Source organism: Notamacropus eugenii, chromosome 3 (assembly GCF_028372415.1).
Source record: "Notamacropus eugenii isolate mMacEug1 chromosome 3, mMacEug1.pri_v2, whole genome shotgun sequence".
Taxonomy (NCBI): domain Eukaryota; kingdom Metazoa; phylum Chordata; class Mammalia; order Diprotodontia; family Macropodidae; genus Notamacropus; species Notamacropus eugenii.
The window spans coordinates 316415141-316439455 of NC_092874.1; the positions used below are offsets into that span (position 1 = coordinate 316415141).

The 24315-nt window shown below is 35.8% G+C and overlaps 1 protein-coding gene across 1 annotated transcript in view; it reads right to left on the reverse strand.

The window, feature by feature from the left end:
* Nucleotides 1-24315, reverse strand: part of DCAF10 (DDB1 and CUL4 associated factor 10) — a 53526-nt gene that overhangs the window by 15900 nt on the left and 13311 nt on the right. The window contains exons 2-4 of the mRNA XM_072596736.1: nucleotides 16248-16361; nucleotides 12186-12383; nucleotides 8182-8384 (exon numbers count right to left, since the gene is read on the reverse strand). Of these exons, the coding sequence (XP_072452837.1) occupies nucleotides 8182-8384; nucleotides 12186-12383; nucleotides 16248-16361 (515 nt within the window). The remainder of the gene's footprint in view (nucleotides 1-8181; nucleotides 8385-12185; nucleotides 12384-16247; nucleotides 16362-24315) is intronic.

The window sequence follows — 24315 nt, forward strand, 5'->3', positions numbered from 1 at the left end:
CCACAAGATTTTAGGACAGGATCATTTGTTTTGAACTTGATCAAGTTAAATCTGTAAGTTTAATAATGTCAGCTTAAACTTCTTTTATGCAGCATTTCATATGTATTATTTCATGTGAACCTGACAACGACCTGTGAGTTAGGTCCTTATGGTATTATTACAAATGAGGAAACAGACACTTGAAGAGGTGAAGTGGCTTGTTCATAGTAATGATGGCAGTCAAGTAGAGGAGGGAGAACCTGAACTCTGGTCTTCCTCACTCCAAGTCCAGAACATTTTCCACCACAGCTATACTCAATATCTCAATGAAAATATTTGTTGTATTACGCATACTGTTTTCTAATGCTGGGAAAGGAACAGATTCATTACTTGAATTTCTTTACTGGGACCAATTCAATGAAATTTGACTTCAAAAGCACATTAAAAAAATTAAATTATTAATCATCTTAAAACCAGGAACCCTGTACCATCTTAAAAACACTATACAGCTAGGATCATGGATTTAGAGCTGGGAAGGACTTTAAAGGACATCTAGTTCAGTCTGCTCAATTTATTGCTGAAGAAACCAATACTAAAAGAGAAGAAGGTTAACAAGATAGTAAGTGAAAAAGGTGGAAGTGAACCAAGGTCTTCTTCACTGCAAGGCCAGCACTCCAGCCATGATGTCATCTTGTCTTTAAACCTCACTATTAAACTGAAACTGCTCTCTCCAAATTTACCAGTCACCTTATTTAAAAAAATCCAAAGGTCTTTTCTCAATCCTCGTCCTTCTTAAACTTCTCTGCAGGATGTGACACCATTGAATACTCTCCTTCTGGATCACTCTGCTCTTTTGGGATATGCAGCTCTCTCTCTCTCTCTCTCAGTTCTCTTCTTGCCTCTAACTGCTCCTTTCTTTTAGTAAACAATCATCTATATCCTGTCTGCTAACTGGGGATACTCTTAAGGTTCTATCCTGGGTCCTTCAGTAGAAGTTCCTCAATAGGAGCTCCTTGCATCAATAAAATCACAGTTCTGATCTAAGTAAGCATGTGTGTTTTATACTATATATCTGTGTTTATATATGCATATATGTACCTATATATCTATATATATGCATGTATGTATGTGTCTATAATATATACATATAAAAGAGACCTAAATATGTACCTGTTGACTCTTTGTGGGCGGGAACTGGTCAACTTTTTGCTTTTGTATTCACAGCACCTACGAGAGTACCTGGGTACATATTAGGTGCTTAATAAATGTTTGTACATTAGCTGAAACTATAGAGAGGATTTATGTTTCAGGATGCCCTCTGAGGTCTCTTTCATCTCGGATTCTATAAAATATCCTGCGCCCTCCCCTCAAAAACAGAGCCTATTGTGAGGCATCATGACACAGTGAATAGACAGCCGGCCTCTGAACTATAATGGCTGATACCCCAGGCAAGTCACTTCTTTTCCAGCAACTCTAAGACAATGATGTTACAAAGCAGCTGGAAATCTGCACTGGAGATCTGCTCACTGGAAACCAGTTTCCAATGTTCACCTAAACCAATTAAATGACAGTTCCTGGCATCAAAAAATCAAAAACTCCAATCTTCTAAGCCATCTCTCATTATTTTCCAGATTTCCTATCAACCTGCATTAATCCTTGTCAATCTTTTTCCAGGCCTATCACTTAATATCAGACCCATTATTACAACCCTTAACTCCAAATAGCCAACATGTCTTTTCCAGACCCCAAGAATATGGCATGCCTAAAGTATTTAGCAATTACAAAAAAATTTAACAGAAGCTAGCCCCTCACTAGGTCCTGCAACCACGTGTCAGGTTAGGATGCTTGTAGCAATCGATAATTGTAAAAAAATTCTTAAGACCCACTCATATAGATTCTAATCATGTGATCTATTCTGGATGCCCCTAAATAAACTGTAAATCTAAACACAAGGCAGGTCTTTCAAATCATTACCTGCTTTTAATCTATAGTTGATTATAAATAATTCTGGCATGTATACAGAAGAGAGAGAGAAAGGGTGTGTGTATAAACTTTTCAGAAACCTTACACCTACATATTATTATTTTTTTCCCAAAAAAGAAAGAGTTGGAAAGTATTGGATATGGCAAGCACCAAATTTTACTTTCCCTCCTGCCAAAAAAAGGAAAAATCATTAACCTTGCAAAAAAAAATCTAGTTGCAAAAAAAACCTAATGTAAAAGTAACTTTACAGTCATATGTTGGTGTGTAATCAAACCATCAACTAGTTCAAGCAAACATAAAAAATCAACATGAAATTAGAGGAAAGGATAACTATAAGAAGACACCATATACAATTCCAACAGCTTTAACCCGGCCAATTCAATGGCAAAAACTGAAAAACTAATGAAAAGGCAGAGATATCGGCGCTGGTTATCTGCCATTTTCTGCCAAAGTTTACCAATATGAAGCATTTGCCACCAAAGACACCCAGAAAGCCCACAAACTGCCATAGCCAACAAACTCATTTATAAAACACCTCAGAAGAGAATGATGAAAGATTATGAACACTATGACCTCGCAGCATAGCAAAAGGGATTAGAGGAGTAAATAAACCTGCAAGGAACTTGGGATAAGAATCAATAAGGCTAGATTATCAAAGATCATCCATAAATGAGAATGGCAAGAAGAAAAATACATCTAAAATGACACAGATGTCAGTTTCTCTAATAACCTGTTCTCATCAACTAAGAAAATGAAATTGAGAACAGTGTGTAGAAGAGACTTAGTACAATGAGGAAACCCAAGATCCACAAGGTCTTGAAAGCAGCGAGGTATCATTCTGTAACAAAAAGATACTGGGATAACTGGGGGGGGGGGAGATTAAGGGGAAATCAATTAATTTCTTCAAAGGTATTTAGGAGAACATCAATAACTACTTTCTCACCAACAAAAATAGTTTATTAAAATGTGAGTTTACTATCAAGTTCTCCTAGTTAGGGATCTTCCTCAATTCTACGATTCTCAAAAAAGATTGGTCTAACAATTCACACAGGGAAAATGGCTTCAGATTTTGACATACAGCTGGAATTAGTCCACTGAATTGATACATTAGCACACAAGTGGAACACTGGCTATCCTCTGGTAACCATTCATTCACTTGTGTCACACAATCAAGCCTATTTCTCTTCCTGCTATACAATTCCTTGATAATTTACTTTCCTCTTATTCTTCAGAATTCCTCATTGGTCACGTGCCGCAGCCTGCTCACACCATGAGCCCCTCCAGTGTCCTCTGTATGATACTTCTCTTCAGTTCTCTGGCAATTTCACATGCCACAGACAGTTAGAAGGGTAGAGGCTAGGATTTCACTGGTCTGGGAAACTCCCAGATGAGAAACACCCTCTCTTCATATAGGTTGACACCTTCTCTGTACCTTACAAGTCTTAGCGAGGTGCCTAGATGACTGAGAGTTTAAGGGACTTGCCCAGGATCACATAACCTTACATGTGTAAGAGACAGAGCTTAAAGCCACGTCTTCCTGCGTCCAAGGCCAGCTCTCTATTTACTATTCCACATTACTATATAACAATACCAGAAAAGGTTAACACTGAAAAGATGGGCCTTTGCTTTCAAGGGAAGCTTTGCAATTTAATGAAAACAATCCATCCTGTTCTCTTTTTCATCACGAGGACTAGCTCACTATGCATCTGTCTCAGATATTAGACAAGCTCTACTGGGTGCAAACTCCAACTCCATGTTGAAATTTCAGCAACTGATATCATTCATTTGTGTGGCTCTACATCCAGGTCTCTCCCTCTGAGAGTGGGTAGTCCTCCCTGGGTCTTCTTCTCTTCTCCCACTATACTATTTCACTTGGTGATCTCATTAGCTTTCATGGATTCAACTATTATCTCTCCTGATGATTCTCAGATCTGAACTACTTATCCTGCTCAAATCTCCACTCATATCTTCAGATGCCTCTTAGAACTAACTAGATATACCATAGATTTCTTAAATGCAACATGTCCAAAACTGAACTCATACCTTTCCCTTCAAGTTCTCCCCTCTCTCTACCTTTCCTATTACTGTGGAGGGTACCACTATCCTCCCAGTCACTCAAGGCTCACAATCTAGGTGTCATCCTTGCTTCTTCACCATCTCAACTCACATATGCAATCTGTTGCCAAGTCTCATCATTTCTACTTTCACAACAACATCTCTACTGTATGTCCCCTTCTCTCCTATGACACTGCCACTAACTCAGCCTCGGCCCTCATCACCTCACACCCAGACTACTAAAATAGCCTGCTGGTTGGTCTCCTTGCCCCAAGTTTCTCCATTTTTTTTAAAACCACCAGCTGTTCTGCTTGGTTTCAACTCCTCAAACATCAGGTCTCCCTCAGAAAAAGCTCATTACCTGAAATCTCATTATCTTCGAAACTGATTCACCTTTGATACTCAACACCTCCTCAGCACCCTCAGTTGCCTTTTCCATTATGACTGAAGAGCAAAACAATAAACTTCTCCCAAGTCTTCTTTATTTTTAGAGAGCTCAGACTTTTCCCACACTTAAACTTCATTTACCATCAATTACTCTGCAACTGCATGAACATCATCTTCTCATCTCCTCCTCCCACTCTGATCACACCCCACCCCTTTCAGCAACATTTTATGTAATGTCTTCCCCTCTAAGATAGCAAGTTCCTTGTATCACCAGGGCTTACTTAGCTCAGTACCAGGCACACAGTAGGTGCTTCTAAATGTTTGCTGACTGACCGACTTGATAAAAAGGCCAAAACTTCTTTTAGAAGTTAAAGCTCTCTTTCAGGAGGCTGGAAGACAGAGGTACCCAAACTTATTTAAGCCTATCACTCCCTTTAAAAAAAAATTACTCAGAGCTCCCATTAGCCCTTTAATTGTTTTTTCTGAAATTTGTGTCACTTCAAAAAATTATTTTAAAAAAATGACACATCTTAAATTTAATCATTTTTGTAAATTTGTGGGGTTTTCCCTACAACTAAATTCTGATACAATATTGCATCTTGTAACCAGTTTCACACTGTAAACAAATCATTACATGCATATTCCTGCTGATGCATGTTGGACTTCCAGACAATGCGCAATACACTTGCCGGCCAACCCTCGCTTGTTAAGACTGTCAGCGGACTTGACCACTGACCCGTTATAACTTGGATTTTGTATGTTTATTTTGCAAATAATGTAATCACTATGACTTTGACTGTTATACAACAGATGAAACATGTAACAAATGGTTTTTCAAAATTCTCTTCTTTGCTTACGCTTCCACCTTCACTTTATTTTTATTCAATGTCCCTCAACTGCTCCTGAGGCTACTATCAAAGCCCCCATCTTTCTAGCACCCCCCAGAGCATGGTACCGCCCACTTTGGGAACCTCTGCAAAAATGTCCTGGGACTTGATAACAGTCAGCACAGTATCATCCACAAACTGAAGCATCTAGAGCAAAGGTGACCAACTCACTTCCTGTCTGCTGCCCCCAAAACAGATTAAACTGTAATTGAGAAATGTTTTAACAAAATAAAAATACAACACAGATAATATTAATTTGTGGTTTTCCAAGTCAGTATGTGGGCATGGGTTTCCACTGATCTAGAGGGCGTAACTATTCATAGGGAATCCCTTTGCACTCTGAGCTCTGCAATGAATCTCCTCCATCAAGGCAGGAAATATCCTTTGGCCAATTCAAGTTTTTTTTTGAAGCCTGGCCTGATGTTTATTATTGGAGAATCAAAGAACAGGGTGGTTGTTACAACTTATAAGCTATTGTTACACCTTCCAGGGAATGTTCAATGATCTTGCTATATGGATAGGAGACAACTTCCAATAAAAGAGCTTGTAAGGAGACATTTAATTCTACTGAATCAAATACCTTTTCATAATCAACAAACAGAATGGGATCTTATAATTCTATTTTCAGTTAACTGTGAGATGGTAAAGATGTGGTCCATTGTTGATTATGTCTTATGAAAGCTTGTTTGTTCTCTACTAATATCCTCATCATCCTGATTTATGTTCCTCAGTCACTTTTTTTTCAGTATAACATGATCAAGATTTTTTCCTACCTCTATATTATTCTTTTCTTCTTCAGATAACTTATATATTAGTTCCCCAACTGCCCTTACAATTGTATCATGTCCACTATATATTCTTGGTCCAATCTAGTTATTTCTCTCCTTTCTGCAAGTGAGTCAAGTGAAGGACTAAGGTACTTTCTGGGTTCTTCTGATCTCATTCTGGCAATTCAATGAAAGTGGTTAAATTTCTAAATATAAACATTAATACCTATATCTAGGACACTGGATCAGGCCCAAAGCCAAACAGGAAGAAAAAAGGGAAGTGGACTGAATTTGAAAAGTTTTAGTGCTTTTAATGACCCCAATCTCTCTGTCTTTTTAACACAAATGTTCTCCTGATGAAGCCACACCACAATTCTCTTAAGACTAAAAGGTGGGGAGACAGAGCCAAGATGGCAGAGTAGAAAGATGCACATACATTAGCTCTTCCCCCACAGCCCACAAAAAGACTAAAAGCTGGTGTAACCCAAAGGGCAGTAGAGACACATGAAGGACATTCCTTATGATGAGTTATGTTTAAGAAGTGGAATAAGAGATAATACTAAGAAAGTGAATGATTGGAAATGGAGGGGAGGACAATCAGTTATAGAAAACAAGGTTAATAAATGGATAGAACAGCCTAAGAGCTGACCAATACTCCTGAAATGTTCAAAGACCCGGGGGAAGGCAGCTTGCTGGGTAAATCCTTTGTGGAAGATCTGTAGGAGAACATGGACAAAAATCACAAAGGAGGAAACAAGTAGAAATGGGTTACGATCTACAGTGAAGAAGAAAATACTCACGCTGAAAAGATTATGAAAGGCAAAGTACAGTAAACTCAAATTATCTGACATCAGTGACAAATGGAATGTTCCATTTAATAAACCAGTTAGCTGGATTGCCATATAGAGTCTACAAACATTAATAATCTCAAAGAATTAGAATTGGATTGTCTCAGCTTCCAAAGATTTTGTGTTCTAATAATTAGTTTGTTTCAGTTTATAGGAATTTAGCACATATTTTCTCAAAGAAACTATATTATAAATAACAGATTCCCACAAAACCCTACTGAACACATTAACTCAACTATTCTCCATTCAAATCCTATGAAATGTGTTTTCATGGTATGGGGATACTCCTGGGTTCTTGAAAGCTACATAGGCTCTAGCAAGTGCTCCGTGCTGCAAGAAAGGCTTCAATATATCATTTGAGGACCAGTGAAAGTTTGGAATTCATGAGAAAACTGGCCTTTATGTTAATGAAGAATTTTGGCCAGTGTAACTTACGTATGGAGACATTGTGATCTTATTTAAGTATGGGAAGTCCTCACAATGAAGGAATTCATGGATCTTTTGAATTACAGTGGAACAACAGAGTAATAACATGTCTGGAGTCCCCCTGAGGTCATGAATAACTTTGGTGTTTAGAGAAGGGAAGGACTCCACAGGAGTTTAAGTACTGGGTGTGTGGGTGTAGGGGGTGGGTGTGGGTGTGGGTGTGTGGGTGTGGGTGTACATCCATTCAAATGTGAGCTCTGAGGATAGGAAGTATGTATTTGCCTTCTTTTGGATCCCCACAGCGTAGCATAGTGCCTGACACATAAGTGTTTCATAAATGCTTGTTGACTGACTAGCAGATGATCATCAATATTTACGTGGCATTTTTACTCAAGTTCCAAGTTTAAGACTACATATGGAATAAAATACATATAAATCTATAATAAATACATATTACAGCTTCCTTTCATAATTTCAAAAGGTACTTTAAGACCTTTCATTTTCATTATGAACATTAGCCATAATTATGCTGATGAAGCTTTGAAGTGTTCATTATTCATGGAACTATCAAGTTAGGAGAATGTAGCAAAACAACAATTGTGTATTTAGTATTCTCTTCTGTAACCACTGTTTGCAATGAACCACAGACTAATGAACACCCAGATACATAAAGGATACTATGTCAGTTATACAGAAATAACACATTTTGCAAGTTCTTCAATGATATTCATTCAGAACCTTCTGAACTGAGCTACTTCCTAGAATCTCTTGAATTCTTTCCTCTTTTTCTCAATCTTAGAACAATCTTTTGAATTTTAAGAACCTTTTTACTAAAGAAGCAAGCCTTACCTGAACTTGATGTAGTTCTTCTTGCCCTCAAAATTGGATAGCTTCCAACCTCTAAAGATTTTGTTAAGTCAAGGTCATGTAAAATCAGAAGATAACCAGAAGAAGTTGAAATCAGCATTTTGGAACAGTCTGGCGTTAACCTCATCCTCATAAGAAAACGTGTATGAAAGAATTTCTTGTGTGGGCATCCATCTTCTGTGCACCTAAAGATCAGAAGTAGTTGTCATCAAATAGTAAGGTAGTGGCATCAAACGTAAATGGAAACAGGACTCACTAACAGGCATATATTGACTTAGAAAACCACATAAAAAACATCTATGTCCTATTGTACTTTGTTAAATATTTTCCAATTGTACTTTAATTTGGTTCAAGGCTGCAATAGGAAGTATTGAAGAGCCCTATATTTAACGCCTCTGATGTTGGATATTCAGCATGAAATCCAAAGGGAAAATTTCCCTATGTAGATGATAAGTTTCTCCTGATGCTTCTGTTTGTAATTTCTGACTTGTAATTTTGATTTGATTAAGCTCTATATCACTAGTCTCCTCAATAAGCTTCAATGCAACTCAGAATCAACTGGCCTAACAACCAACACAGGAGAAGCCCCAAAGTTTAAGAAGGCTTTCTGAATTCTTTACATACTAGAATACACAGCCTGAGTTTTATTAGTCCATGTGAGTGTGTAAAGTACTGTAGACAGAAAGTAATGAATGACAGAAACTGTGGTAGGTTATGAGTATCCTCTACCCAATGATGCCTTGACCATAAAATTGGAATAAAATCAAGACCATGTATGTCTAGGAAAGAAGATGAAAACTAAGCACAAGAAACAGATGGACAGCTTAAATGCTGCTGTGGTATTCACAAAATATTGCCTGGGCAAGTTTTTGTGCCTCTTATGCCAAGCTGTTAATTCTCTTTCAATTTTTTCTTCTTTCCTAATTTTTTTCTCTGGCTCATTTCATTTAAATATATTCTATAGCTTTTTTTTTATCTTGTGTTTCATCTATTCTAGGAATTCCAGTTGAATTTGTGCCAAATTTCTGTTTTTCATGAGGCTTTATTCTCAGATGTTTTCTGGAGTCATTCTCTTCTCTTGGGTTTGTCTTGAGCATTGCCATCAATCACCACAAAAAAAACTTTTTTTTGTTTGTTTATCCTTCAATCCTACTTCCAAACATCAGATTTTATGTCAGGTTCTGTGCACTAGACTAGCCCATGTCTGGGCTAAGTCTTCCTACTGCTTTTTTGGGGTATAAGGTATTCTGTGATCTCAAAGAGAGCTCAGCTTGGAGCCCTGCAAGCTTTCAATATTTCCAAAGTGTTATGATCCAGGGAAAAGTCTGATTTCTAACCCCCTGGTCTAGGCTCTGCAAGTTCCTGACTCAAATTTCGGGTTTGCCCCTGGCTAGGATTCTAAGAAACTGCTGCTACTGTCAGCCACCATAAGCCAGGTTGGAAAGTGCTGCTGGTTCAAAATGACAGAACTGCAGGCTCTCCTTTGGTCTGGAATTCTTGCCCTAGTTATTCCACTGTAGAATTCAGACTGGGCTGACGGTTGGAAATGGGATTTCTTCTTTGCTCTTGAGTTCAGAGCCACACAGCCACTGTCTGTTTCTAAACTTCCTCCTTTCTCTATATAACAATGAATTGCTCCTCACTCTGGAATGCCACCCCTAGACACAGGTCCTTCTTCCATCTACCCTGGATCTGTGATACGTAACTGAGTAAAGAGTGTCTGAGCTTCCAGCTAGTACCTGTTCCTGTACCATGCACAAATTTAGATCCCTGAATCTGACACCTCTTGCCTTGGTGCACAGCCTCTCTTCTCCTCACAATGGAGTGCTTCACAACAATGTTCTTCTGGCCAGACCCTGTCTTCAAATATCCACAGACCTCTCTGTCTCCTTATGCCAACCTAGGCTAAAAAAATGATTCATTATGATTTTGTTTTCCTTGAATTTTCCAATTAGGATTCAGTCTAGTGCGTTTTCTGTATCTATTTCTATATCTATATCTGTTTGAAGAAAGAGAGAATGGGAATAGGAAGCATTTGCTGTACTCCATCCTACTACTCAACAATCCTACATTGATGAAATACTGAAAAAACTGGGGTATCTATTTCATTGGGTAAACTCATAAGGAGGATTTATGGAAATATATACATTGTTACCATATCTACCAGCATAGTGAGTAATGACAGTCAGATCTTTCAGTAGACTAAACAATACTAATACTAATACATCAATTTAATTTTAATTTTTCACTAACTTGAGAAATGCTAATTCCTTGCCCAATTTCTAAAATGGTTATTTCTCAAAGACTTGCTTTAATTCACAAATGTTCAACATAAAAAACAAGTGAAAACATGAGGGAGATTTTCATCTAAAATCACATGACAATAGTCATCTTTTTCAAAAAACTTTACATGCATTTATAACTGTTTAATAGATAAGAATGTATGCATTTCTCTTAAGACTTCATGCATCCACTGAAGAAAGGTGATGATAATTACATCTATATAACACTTTACAATAAACTGATATACATTTCTTATTTGCTCCTTAAAGGAAGATGGGACTCTATAATATATTATTACCATTATGCAAATGAAGAAACTAATTCCAAGAAAATTAGGTATTGTACTCATGATCACATGTCTGATAAACTCAAATCTTCAGACTCCTCTTTCCACTACAGTAGACTGCCTTGAGAGAAGAAATAAACAACAGTGGGCTACCGCATGAAACTATGTACTAAGGATAGCAATATGCAACCTATACCAGTGAATAGTGTACCCACATCCAAGAAATCCAAGTACTAAAATAACAATTTCCTAGTACTAATGCTGATTCATATATACTGCAGACTTGCAATACATATCCAGCCTAACATTTCATATCATTCTAAAGCAGGGTCTTTTTTTGTGTATGTTATAGACCGATTTGGCAGCCTTTTGAAGTCTATCAGCCCTTCTCAGAATAATCTTTTTAAATGCATAAAATAAAATACATTGAGTTACAAAAGAAACCAATTATATTTAAATATAACTATAAAATATATATTTTTTAAAGTCTGCAAACCTCAGGTTAAGGAACCCTACTCTAAAGGGTGAGATTGGAGATATTAAAAAATCAGAAGTGTCAAAATGTTTAACAGTCTCGAGTGGAGCCCAAACAGATTGAAATATAATTGGGAAATATTTAACAAAATAAATAAAAATATAAATGGAACACAGATAATGTTAATTATGTGGTTTTCTAAGTCAATATATAGACTGCAGGGATCCTTACACACAGTTTAGTGGCTCCCCACTTCATTTCAGTTTGATGTCACTGATCTGCATTATTACACTAGGGGCAATCTGGATCTCTCTTAAATCACAGATTACATCTGGCCTGGACCGTGGAACATTTATAAAATTTAACTACTGGAACCATTTACTCTCTGAAAGAACTTTTTAGATCTGGCCTTTCTGTATCAGATACTATAGAGATTAAGGGCTGCACCTGTGATTTCATCAGTATGAAATCCTCCTTGATGAGCAAACATCCTCCACCAATGCAGGCTGGCACTTTATTTGCCAGTGGGAGTCTTAAGAGAGTTGTCCATAACAATTTTTTAGCACATGGAAATTCAAGTAAAAATATTGCATTATAAATACTAAGACAGGAAAAAGGAGGAAACATTCTTCATAAAAGACTACTTTAGCTAAAAAGCACTATCTGTATAGTACTAGAGAAGTAATCTATTAATATAATATACTTCAGTTTTAAGTAGGGAATCATGAAAATAATTCTCTTTAAACCAGATGGACTCATTTGTAGGCACTTACTAACTAATCTATTAAGATCTGGTACACTTTTCAAATTCTTCATATCTAAGTAGTGACTAGAAGACAGCAAATTATGGTCTCATGATCTGAATTTTTTACCTCGTTATTTAATCACCTTCTGCTCTACAGATTTATAAACAAACAGCTTACTGTTCTCCTTCTCACAAACCTGTTAGTGTCCCAAATGATGACATTTCCATCGAATCCTGATGTAACTAAGAGTCTTGTATTAGTGTCATATTCAATGTTCTTCACCCAGCTAGTGTGACCATGTAAAGTGCACACTTTTGAGTTTAATTTTCTCAGATCCCAAAGGGCTATTGTAGTGTCATCAGAGCATGTTGCAAACAGTCTATTATCCAGAAACCTACCAAAAACAGGAAAAAGGAAAGTCAGTTCGTTTCCTCTCTTAATAAATAAAACATAGTTAGAAGTATCTCCAACAATCTCATATCAGAAGAGTAAAAAAAAAAAAAATCATGTCACAAAATGGTTTTTTTAAAGCTTTTCAGTGGTACCAAGAGGGTCAACTTGAAATACCATCAGGACAAAGGAAGGCATTCTCAGGTTTTGTTTGGGATGGGAAATAAAACAGGCAAGAGATAATAGATATCTTAATATGCAACTCATAATCCAAAGCAAATTTGGCACATGTGCTACATATATCTGTATTAAAAAAAAAACCTTTCGTGCCAATGGAAGACATATTGGCAAGGGAATCACTTTGAACAGAGCTGTTTCAGGTAAATGATCATTATTGATAAAATTTTCAATCTGTTCATAAATATGGAGCTGGAAAGAAGCTTAGAGCCCTATCTTTTTTAGCCTCTTCATTTTAGAGATGAGGAAACTGAGGCCCATACAAGTTAAAATAAATTATTGCCCAACGTCACATTCTGAGGAAATACCAAAGGCAAAACATTTACAATGGTTAATAAGCCTTCCCCTTTATAGAAAGTAAATGGATTTGTAAGCATTAATACCAAAAGCTGCCAAACAGCAGATTCAATGTATTTGACCAAATAGTAATAAGAAATAATTTTTGGCCAACTAAGTAAAAGAATTTTAAACTTGGAGTTTGATAATAATAATAATAATAATAATAATTCACATTTATATGTTGTTTTATAAAAGCCTCATTTCCCAAATCCCAGATTACAAAACTGATTCCTAATCCAAAGGCTCTCCATTACAGTACAATGACTCTCAATGTCTATTTTGATCAAATGGATTTTGAAGCTGCATCAATTTTTAAATTTTAAAAATATAGTAAAAACTTCATTAAATGGGAACATTTCAACTATCTCCCTGACACACAAAGTCACCAACACACACTATACGGCAACATCTTATCATTGAAATATTTACTTCAAAGTAATAAAATTATTTTTAAAATAATGTGTTCTGATAAATTCAATAACCACTGCATTTTCCCTCTCTACAAATATATTCCCAATTGTACAATGGGAATTAAGCAACGAAAAAAGGGCACTCAAGTGTTGGGATTCCCTAAAATGGGCTGCAACTCTGAATTAGAAATGTACCATTTCCACATCCACTTAATCACCAAAGACCTTTTGAGAGAAGAAGATTTCAGCGGGGAAAAACAAATAAGAAATGTCAAAACTGAACAAAGAATCAATGATGTGGATTCAAACTCCATTATCCTCCCCTCAAAACAATAAAACATGCTGTCTATCAGGGGAATTTTCCTCCTTTCATTAGAGTAATCAATAAAAGGAAAAAGCACATTGTCAGATATACAAGTTCTAACTACAAAATACATATTGGATATCTGCAACAATTCATTTTTGAGAAATACTAATCTCTGAATAAGAAAGAACCTTTCATGAATATACCAACTGTAATAATTCTATAGCTAACTATGATTAGAGTCTTCCTGGTAATGTAAAAGAAGATGACATGGATAAATAAAACCTACAGGTTGAAAAAAAAGGTTTATTCATTAATCATAGCTTTCTCCCACTCCCTGAACTCATTCACTTTACTAAAGCTGACAGGCGGAGAGAAACTGACAAAAGTGAGTTTCTCCAGTTATCTTTCATTCTACTGTAATTTATCTGACAACTACACATAATTAAATGTACAGTAGCCACATTCACTAACCCCAAGATAACCGCTCCTTACCACTACTAATACTAATGAGCTGCAAAATGTAGAAAAGAGGTAGAAATGCAAGGAATCCAGGCAATCAGCCCTTCTCCCCTCCCAGAAAGTTAGGGGTCTATGAAATGGAGAGCTCAAGGCAAACTTACCCCCCCCCCCCCAAAAAGTCTTAAGTCAACTGGAAACCTGTAACCTACTATTAGTAAATCAATTCCAAGAGAATCTACTAGACTAAAATCAGAAGATGCACTAGGGAAAAAATGAGTCCTGAACACTCTTTAATCATCCATACATACCTGGAGAAACCCCAGTTCAGTTCTATTGCATCAAAAATCCACCTACATATCCACAAAGACACCTACAAGTACAAACAATATAAGATCCTACAATATTAAAAAACTTCAGCAACATCTTAAATTGTCTTGAAAATTCTAGTAACTGACAAATGCAATGGCTTAAACAGGATAAAATATCCTGTCTTTTCTCCCAATCCTCCCAACTTGTGTTCTTTGCAAAGCTGAATCCTTTAAAAAATATCTGAGATAATCTGTATCAGATTGCATGCCATCTTGGAAAGGGAGGAAATGAGGGAGTGAGAAAAAAAAATTTGGAATTCAAAATCTTGTAAAAGTGAATGTTGAAAACTATCTTCGCATATAATTGGAAAAAAATAAAATACTATTAAGTGGAAAAAATATCTGAAATATATTAGTTTTAATACTCATGACAAAAAGATTGCATAGTACAACATGAGTTTAAATTTAAACAAAAATACAAAAAAGACCAAACTACATTTCAAACATTTAAGATTTTAAAGATGAATTACTATTTTTTCCATATTTCATAATCAGACATACTAGCCTTAACAAAAGTATAATTTACTTCAAAATATAAAACATGAGTCCCTAACATGCTAAACTGTGAGAATTTATATGAACTCTTCAAGAAAACATTAAGAATAAATTATGTGGCACTACAAGAGTACTAGAATCAATGATTTAACAGCAAATTACCATGTAAAAACCACCTGGATTACGAAAGGAAACTGTTATTATAGGGAATACAATTGAATCATTTTTTTTCTCTACCACATTAGAAGAAAAAAAAAAAGGTTCTGCACAATGATTAGTTTTTATGTCATAAATTCCCACAAGATAACATTTTTTGGTAATCCCCCAAATCAACAAAGTAACACCTCACTTAACCAAATGTCCCTTATCAAGCAACTTCAACTTTCTCTAACAGTGAGCCAATAAGTCCGAACCTCTCTAACCCTTAAAGTCTCTGAGATAAAACTCGTATTTTAATCATGGCAGAACCATTATTTGAAGCAGATTTACTAAACATATACATAAATTTTATAAATATGGTAGAACAGAAAGACCATGAGTTGAGAGTTCTAATTCTAACTGCCAACGATTAGCTGTATGGCTCTGGGCAAGTAACTTCAACTCAGCTGAGCTCAATTTTCACATCTCCAAAATGAAGAGATTGCATAAAATGATTGGCAAGGTTCCTTTCAGTGCTAAAAATCAAAGATCCTGAGGAATCTTGGTTATCTGTTTTCACAGTCCATAGAAAAGACATAATAGAACAGGCACACTGACACTGATAGAAAAGAGACAGAAAACTATTCAAAGTAAATAAAAGGAACCAAAAAGTATAGCAGGATAGAGTTACCTCATATAGAGTCAAAAAAACCCCCAAAACTATACACATATGAAAACGCTAGAGTGCATCACTATATTGTAGCATGGTATAACTGCAAATCATAATGAAGTTCCTGAGTCATAAACAAAAGTTTAAATCACATTGTGTTTAAGTAGGTAAAGAAATATAAAATACATTCTGGGAAGACAGAAATGTATAGATACACACACACACAAACATACAGATATACACATATATATTTTATATGTGCATTTAACAGAAGTTTTTGTTCCCAAGGGGATAAGGTTATTTGAAATATTCAAAGGGATATGGAACATCTCATTCCTCAAAGATATCTGAAAATGGTATATTTTGTATTTTCAACACTTTTCAAAACATAACATTTTAAGGCCACATTTGAGTTTTTGTTATTTTCTATAAATAACTTACTAACCTGATATTATTTACACAGTCTTCATGAGCTTCAGAAAGAGTTTTTATATGCTTTGAAGATATTGGGTCAAAAAGAAGAACTTCAGTCTGTTCACAAGCAACTGTCAACACTGACCTAAAAGAAAATACACATTATTTTTTTTAAAAAGATTGCTAGCATTTCTTTTAGTCAATAAAGTTTTACTCTTTTCAGTGAAACTGTGCTTACTCATGCCCATTTTACATTGAGTTCCTAAATTCAACATTTACCAAGACCCAAATATCAATATTCACATGGGTTACAAAAATGTTTAACAGTTATTTTATAGTCCTCCAACACAAATGATTACAAAGTAAAAGATGTTAAAAAGAAGCCAAACTGCAAAATACGCAGTATTTTCAGAGGTATGCCTTATTTCACATAAACACATTAAAATGTTAGGAAAAATACACTTTTGAAAATATATTTCTACCAATATAAATAGGCTAAGCTGATAAACTAGATCTTAAATACTTTCCACAGTCTATTTAAATCAGATTAAACCATCCATGATGCTTTATTGACCATCAGTGTATGTAAATGCTTCAAAGAATAATTATGTAAATAATACTTTAAAGCAGTAATTATTTAATCTGACTACTGACCTCATCACTAAACTGAAACAGCTTTTTTCAAAGTTACCAATGATCTCTCAACTGCCAGATCTGACAGTCTTTTCTCAGTCCTCCTCCTTCAATACTGCATTTGATATTGTTAACCACCTGTTCTTTTTCAACAGCTTCTCTTTGGCCTCTCCTGAAACTACTGTGTCTTGATTCTCCTCCTACATGTTGAACCGCTTCTTTTTAGTCTCCTTTTCTGATTCATCTCCAGATAATAAACCAAAACCATGGGTATTCTCCAAGCCTTTTCTCACAATACTCCCTCTGGTGAGCTCATCAGCTCCCATGGGTTTAAGTATCATCTCTATACTGATGACTCCCAGATTTAGATTACCCAGACTCAGTTTTGCCCCTCAGCTTCAATCTCAAATCATTAATTTCCTATTGGATATTTCAAACTGGATATCCTGGAGACATCTCAAACTCAACATATCCAAAGCCAAAGCCAGTACCTTTCCTCTCAAACCTATCCCTCTTCCAAACTTCCCAGTTTCTATAGAAGGCACTACCATTTTTTCCTAAGTCCTAAACTCTGGCATTACACTCAACTCGTTACTCTCTCACCTCATATAACCAATCAGTTGCCAAATCTTAACAGTTCCTGCCTCCACAACATCTCTCACAGCCCCCCCTTCTACCTGCTCACACAGCTACTACCTCTTTAGTTTGGGCCCTCAATGCTTCTCCCCGACGTTACTGCAATATCTTAATTGGCCTCCTGACTCAATTCTCTCTCCAACTTCAGTCCAAGCTCCTTAAGGGTCAATCTGATCACATCACTGTCCTACAATGACCTTCTATTGCCTGGCTCCAACCTGTTTATAGTCTCATTGTCCACTGTCCCTGAGATCCAGCTCATCTGACTTTCTCTCTGGTCCTCCAAAAGGACCTTTGCAATGGTCACCCCTCCAAGTCCAGAATGTATTCCTTCCACATCTTTATCTCACAGAATCTTTCTCTTTTCCTTTAAGACAGCTCAGGGACCATCTTTTGTATAAACAAAGCCTTTCCCGACTTCCTCAATTGCTACTTTCTTCTCTTTCCAACTAACTTGTAACTTAATTTGCTTTGTGTTTGTATTTATTTTCTTTACAATTATTCTGTACATATTTACGTCTTTGTTGCTTCTCCTTTAGAACATAAGCTGTCTGTGAGTAGGAGTTGCATCATTTATTGTGTATGTAATCCCCAGGGCCTAGCACACTGCAGTACATAGCAGGTGTTTAATAAGAACTGACTGACTCCTTGATTGATGCATACTGAACTCTAAAATGTTTCCTGTCATTTCAAAATTATTTTTATAGCAGTTTTTAAGAGGCTTTACTTCCCTGTCTAAAAATTACTGAACTTGTGACAGTAGTACTTCAGCTACACAGTACTGCCAGAAGCAGTCATTACCCTTATTTAGTAGACACCGGGGACACAGGCAACATGAAACAAGTACATAAGTATCCTAGACAATTAGCAACAACTAGAAGTAACCAAGGAATGGTAACACACAATGAAGACCCAGCAAATAGAGGTCTTCCTTATTTGAATATAAGAAGCACTGAAAAAAGGCTATTTAAAGTGAATTCACTTAATCAGGGTCTAAACAAAAAAAGCAAATTGTGGATAAAAATTTTTACTGAGACTTAAAGAAACTAATTTTATCTTTTATTGAACAAAATTTAATATATAACTGCAACTGTGTGCTAATTCTCAGATCAAAGAGTAAATCAAATATTGTTTTTACTGTAATTTATCCAACGAAAATTGTATAACAGCACAGTATACCATCCTTCAAGTACAGTACTTCCACTTTTGATGTTCACAATATAATAATTATTAGCATGACTGCACTAATTCTTTTTTTTTAATGTTTAACAATCACTGCCATACAATTGTAATTTTATCCCCTCCACCTACCCCCCACTCCCCCCTCCCTCCCCACGACTGCATACAATTCTGTATAGATTCTACATATACTTTCCTATTGAGTATATTTTCACTATAGTCATGCTGTGTAGTCAGACTAAGATAAATGAAAGAAATCGTATAACAAATCAGAACATGATGCACAAACACGTACACATACACAAACATGATGTTACATTATGTGAGTGACTTCCATATTTCTCTCTCTGAGTGTGGAAGGCATTTTGCCTTGAGAACCACCATTGGGATTTTTTTTTTTTGTAAGAAGTTCTTGTGTTATTACAAAAATCTAAGTCTACCGGAAAAAACTCTCACACACTGTGGTCGTTGCTGTGCATAAAGTTCTCCTGGTTCTGCTCCTTTTACTCAACATCAGGTCATATAAGTCCTTCCAGGCCTCTCTGAAGTCTTCTTGTTCATCATTTCTTATGGCACAATAGTACTCCATTACATTCATATACCATAATTTATTCAGCCATTCCCCAATTGATGGACATCCCCTTGACTTCCAGTTTTTGGCAACTACATAGAGTGCTGCTATAAATATTTTTGTACATGTGGGACCCTTTCCCATTTTTATGATCTCTTGGGGATACAGTTCTAGTAGCGATATTGCTGGGTCAAAGGGTATGTACATTTTTGTAGCCCTTTGGGCATAGTTCCAAATTGCTCTCCAGAATGGTTGGATGCGCTCGCAGCTCCACCAACAATGAATTAGTGTTCCAACTCTCCCACATCCTCTCCAGCATTTATCATTTTCTTGTTCTGTCATGTTTGCCAATCTTATAGGTGTGATGTGGTACCTCAGAGTTGTTTTGATTTGCATCTCTCTAACCAATAGTGATTTAGAGCATTTTTTCATATGATTATAGATAGCTTTAATTTCTTCTTCTGAAAATTGCCTGTTCATATCCTTTGACCATTTATCAATTGGGGAATGACTTGTATGATTATACATTTGGGTCAGTTCTCTATATATTCTAGAAATGAGGCCTTTATCCCCGAGCTTAGCTGTAAAAATTCTTTCCCAACTTACTACATCCCTCTGGATTTTGGTTGCATTGGGTTTGGTTGACTGCACTAGTTCTTAAAACAATGAATATCAAGTCTTGATATTTGTTATAATTTATTCACAAAATTACATAACAGTACAGTAAGACATCCTTTCCTTCATTTTTGACCTTTACAGTACAATCATGGTGACAGCCATTGCAAAAATATTTAAGAGCTTTATCAATTTTCCCAAAGCCTGCTTAATATTCAAATCATTCTTTCCTGAAGTGGAGTCTGTCAGTAAGACAATGACCAAAGAGATTCTTATGGACCAAAAAGAAGTAGAAAGAAATGTCAATGTTAAGGAGACAGAGAATGGGGACTAATTTTACCAACAGTTCACTACTGAATACTTCTGTGTTATAGTAACTTCTGTTTTGCTGGCTTTTGCTTCCTTAGCAACCACAAGGTCAGGTAATTGGATAAAGTCAGTTTCTAAATGCAGACCACCTGAGTTCCACCTCCACTTGGGAAATATCACAGCCTCTCAGTACCCCCAGGTAACAGTCTAAAGACAAATTACAAGACTATTGCTGATCGACATTGGCAGAAGGATTTTCCTCATCAGAAATCACAAGTCCAAACAAAAGTAAAATGCTAACACATAATTGCAGGGACTCAGATAATGAATACTGAGGTATGCAGTATGCTCACAATTGTTTTCCACTTCCTCCAATCCACCAGCCTCGGAAAAGGAAATATGTACCAAATATGACCACAGCTGAAGCCACAAGTCAAGACAACTGAAACACCTCACAAGGTGAAAGCATCATGAAATAACATCGGAGCATGGAAACATTTAAATCTTTCTACTTGAGTCTGTACCAGCTAGACAAGATCAGGGGCCTATGCAAACAACCCCAGGTTTGTATTTTAGATCTCACTATGGAGGCAATGATTCAACCTGACACCCCACAAGAAGAGAAAAATCACTGTTTCAGCTTAGGTACTCAAAGGAAAAGGGGGAGAAGGGAACTTTTAGAAATGTGCTAATGACAAAACTGGTAGTTTAAACTAGTAGATAAGGTAAATAATAGAGATATGCAGCTTACCTAGATTTTAGCAAAGCTTTTTATAAAGTACCTCACACTATTCTTTAGAAGAAAGTGGAGAAATGTAGTCTAGATAGTAATACAATTAGATGGATTCTATTCTATTCAATTAGTGGGATGACTAGATTCAAAGGGAAGCTGTTAATGATTCAATTTCAATACCACAGTAAGTTTCCCCGTGTACTACTCCAGGATTTATACTTGGGTCTTGTCCTGTTTAACATTTTTATCAATGACTGAGATAAAGGCATAGATGACTTGCTCATCAAATCTGCAGATGACACAAAGATGAGAGTAATGGTTAGCTAACACAATGACTGATAGTATCCAAAAAAATCTTGATGGTTAGACAAGGAGGGGTTCTTATCCTGGTCTGATAACTTTTTTTAAAAAAACATTTTGATAACTATTTCCATATAACTTTTTTCTTAGAAATCTATATATTATACTTTTTACACTGAAAAAATGTTATTCTGAGAAGAGGTCCATATACTTCACTAGACTGCTAAAAGACTCCAAGATAGTAAAAAAAAAGTTACGAACTCCAGAGTTCCAAAATTCAATAGGGAAAAATGTAAAACTTTACATTTGTAAACAACTTTACAAGTAGGGGATGACAGAGATATGATTAGAGAACAAAGACAAATGAAGACAAATCCAGAAACTATATGAACACAATTACAAAACACTTTTCACACAAATACAGAAATATTAATTGCTCATAGGTCAAGTCAATATAATAAGAATTGACAAGTCTACCTAACTTCATTTACTTATTCAGTGCCACACTAATCAAATGAACAAAGAATTGTTTTGCAGAGTTAGAAAAAATAATAACAAAATTCATCTAGAAGATGATCTAAATGGTCAAGAATATCAAGGGACTCGATAAAAAAAATGTGAAGGAAAACACCCTAGCAGTACCAGATTTTAAACAGTAATTAGCAAAACAATCTGATACTACTTAAGAAATAGATTAGTGGATCAGTGGAATAGATTAGGTATACAATGCACAGTTAAATAATCAAAGTAATCTACTCTTTGGTAAAAAACAAAGATCCAAGTTTTAGGGGCAAGAACTCATCTTCTGACAAAAATTGCTGGGAAAACTAGAAAATAGCTTGGCAGAAATTAGGCACAGATCAACAGCTCACACCACATACCAAGGTAAGATCAAAAATGGATAAATGATTTAGACATAAAGGGAAATAAGTAAATTAGGGGAGCATGGAAAAATTCATCTGTCAGATCTATGGATGATGGAAGAGTTTATGGCCAAAACAGAGATAAAGAGGATCACAGGAAGCAAAATGGATAATTTTGATTATGAAACTAAAATATTTTTGCAAAAAAAAAAAACTAATATAGACAAAATTAAGAAAAAGTAAAAAACTAGGGGAAAATGTACCGCAAATTTCTCTGATAAAAAGCCCCATTTCTCAAATATATAGAGAACTGAGTCAAATTTATAAAAATACAAGCCATTCCCCAATAGATAAATGGTCAAAGATTGGGAACATGAAGTTTTCAGAAGAAGAAATCAATTAGCTATCAATAGTCATACGAAAAAATACTCTAAGTCACTACTGATGAGAGAAAAGCAAATTAAAAATAACTCTGAGATATCACCTCACACCTATCAGCTTGGCTAAAGTGTGATAATGTTTACTATAAATTTTTGGAATAATCTCTTTGTTCTCTCTGAAGCGGACTCAAGAGAGTGCCTCTTCCTGTGTCAGCAAAAGCCAGCCAGGGCTGACTCTGCACTCCTTGGGAGACCTTTAACCTATGACATATCTTGAATAATGGGACTCTCCTTTGTATCTTATTATCTATAGACACATACTATGTTATGACATATCTTGAATAATGGACACATACTATGTTATGGGATATTAATGGTAAAGAAAAATAGGCATCCTGGGTTTCTATTGAACATTGTTTGCCCTTTCCTGCATCAGTTATCTGTTTGGGGCAGGAAGCCTGCCACTTGCTAGTGGTGGGATTTCCTTCCTTCCTTGTCACCGAGACATATGTTTACCCAGCTTGGAATCCCAACATTTGATTGACATTGCTTTGTTAATTGTCTTGTCTTACTGAATTTATGATTTGCTTAGTTAATAGAGTTTCCTCCTCATGGCAAAATGTATATAAGCCAGAGGATTTCTGCACTGGGTAGCCAGAACATTTCTGGCTCCATAATGCATTATGTAACTGTTTTCTTTATGGGGAATTTATCAATTAATTAATTAAATCATAAAATGTATGCATTTAGCCTATGCCTTTTCTTGTCAAAGTTTTCAGGTCAACAAGTGACAGAAGAGGAAAATGACAAATGCTAGAGGGGAAATGGAAAAATAGGAACACCAATTCACCATTGGGAGAGTTGTAAACTAATCCAACCATTACAGAGAATAACTTGGAACTATGCCCAAAGGACTATAAAACTGTGTGTATACACTGACTTAGTAATATCACTACTAGGTTTGCATCCCAAAGAAATTTTAAAAAAGGGGAAGGGGAGGGAAAGGACCTATTTGTACAAAAGTATTTACAACTCTTGTGGTGACAAAGAATTGGATATTGTGGGAATGTCCATCGACTGGGAAATAGCTGAATAAATTGTTATAGGATTGTGATGGAATAATATTGTGCTATATAAGAAATGATAAGCAGGATGGTTTCAGAAAAACCTAAGAAGTCTTAAATGAACTACTACAAAGTGAAGTGAGCTGAACCAGGAGAACACTGTATACAGTAACTGCAATAATAATGTAATGATAATCAACTGTGAAAAACTTAGCTACTCTGATCAAGCCAATTATCCAAGAAAATTCCAAAGGAGCAATGATTGAAAAATGCTGTCCATCTCCAGAGAGAGAACTAATGAACTCTTGAGAGCAGACTGAAGCATACTTTTTTCACTTCCTTCATTTTTCTTTTTTAATGTATGTTTTCTTTTGCAAGATGGCTAATATGGAAATATGCTTTGCTTAACTTCATATGTATAACTGTAATCATATTACTTAACCTTCTCAAGGGATAGGGGGAGGCAGAAGGTAGGGAGACAATCTGGAACTCAAAACTGTAAAAAAAAAAAAAAATGAATGCTAAAAATCTATTTAAATATAACTGGGAAATAGTAAAGAAAATAAATATTAAAAAAATAAAAAGAAGACTGTTCAGAGGAGGGCAACCAGGATGGTGAAGTGCTTAATTCTATATCACAGGAGAATTCACTGAACAAAATGGAAAATATTTAACCTGAAGAAAAGACTTGAAGGGAGCATGACAGCTAGATTTGGAAGAGGCATTCAATTTGCTCTGTTTGACCCAGGAAAACAATCAGGAACAAAGAAGTGGAAGTTATAAAAAGGCAAATTTAGATTTGATGTTGAGAAAAGC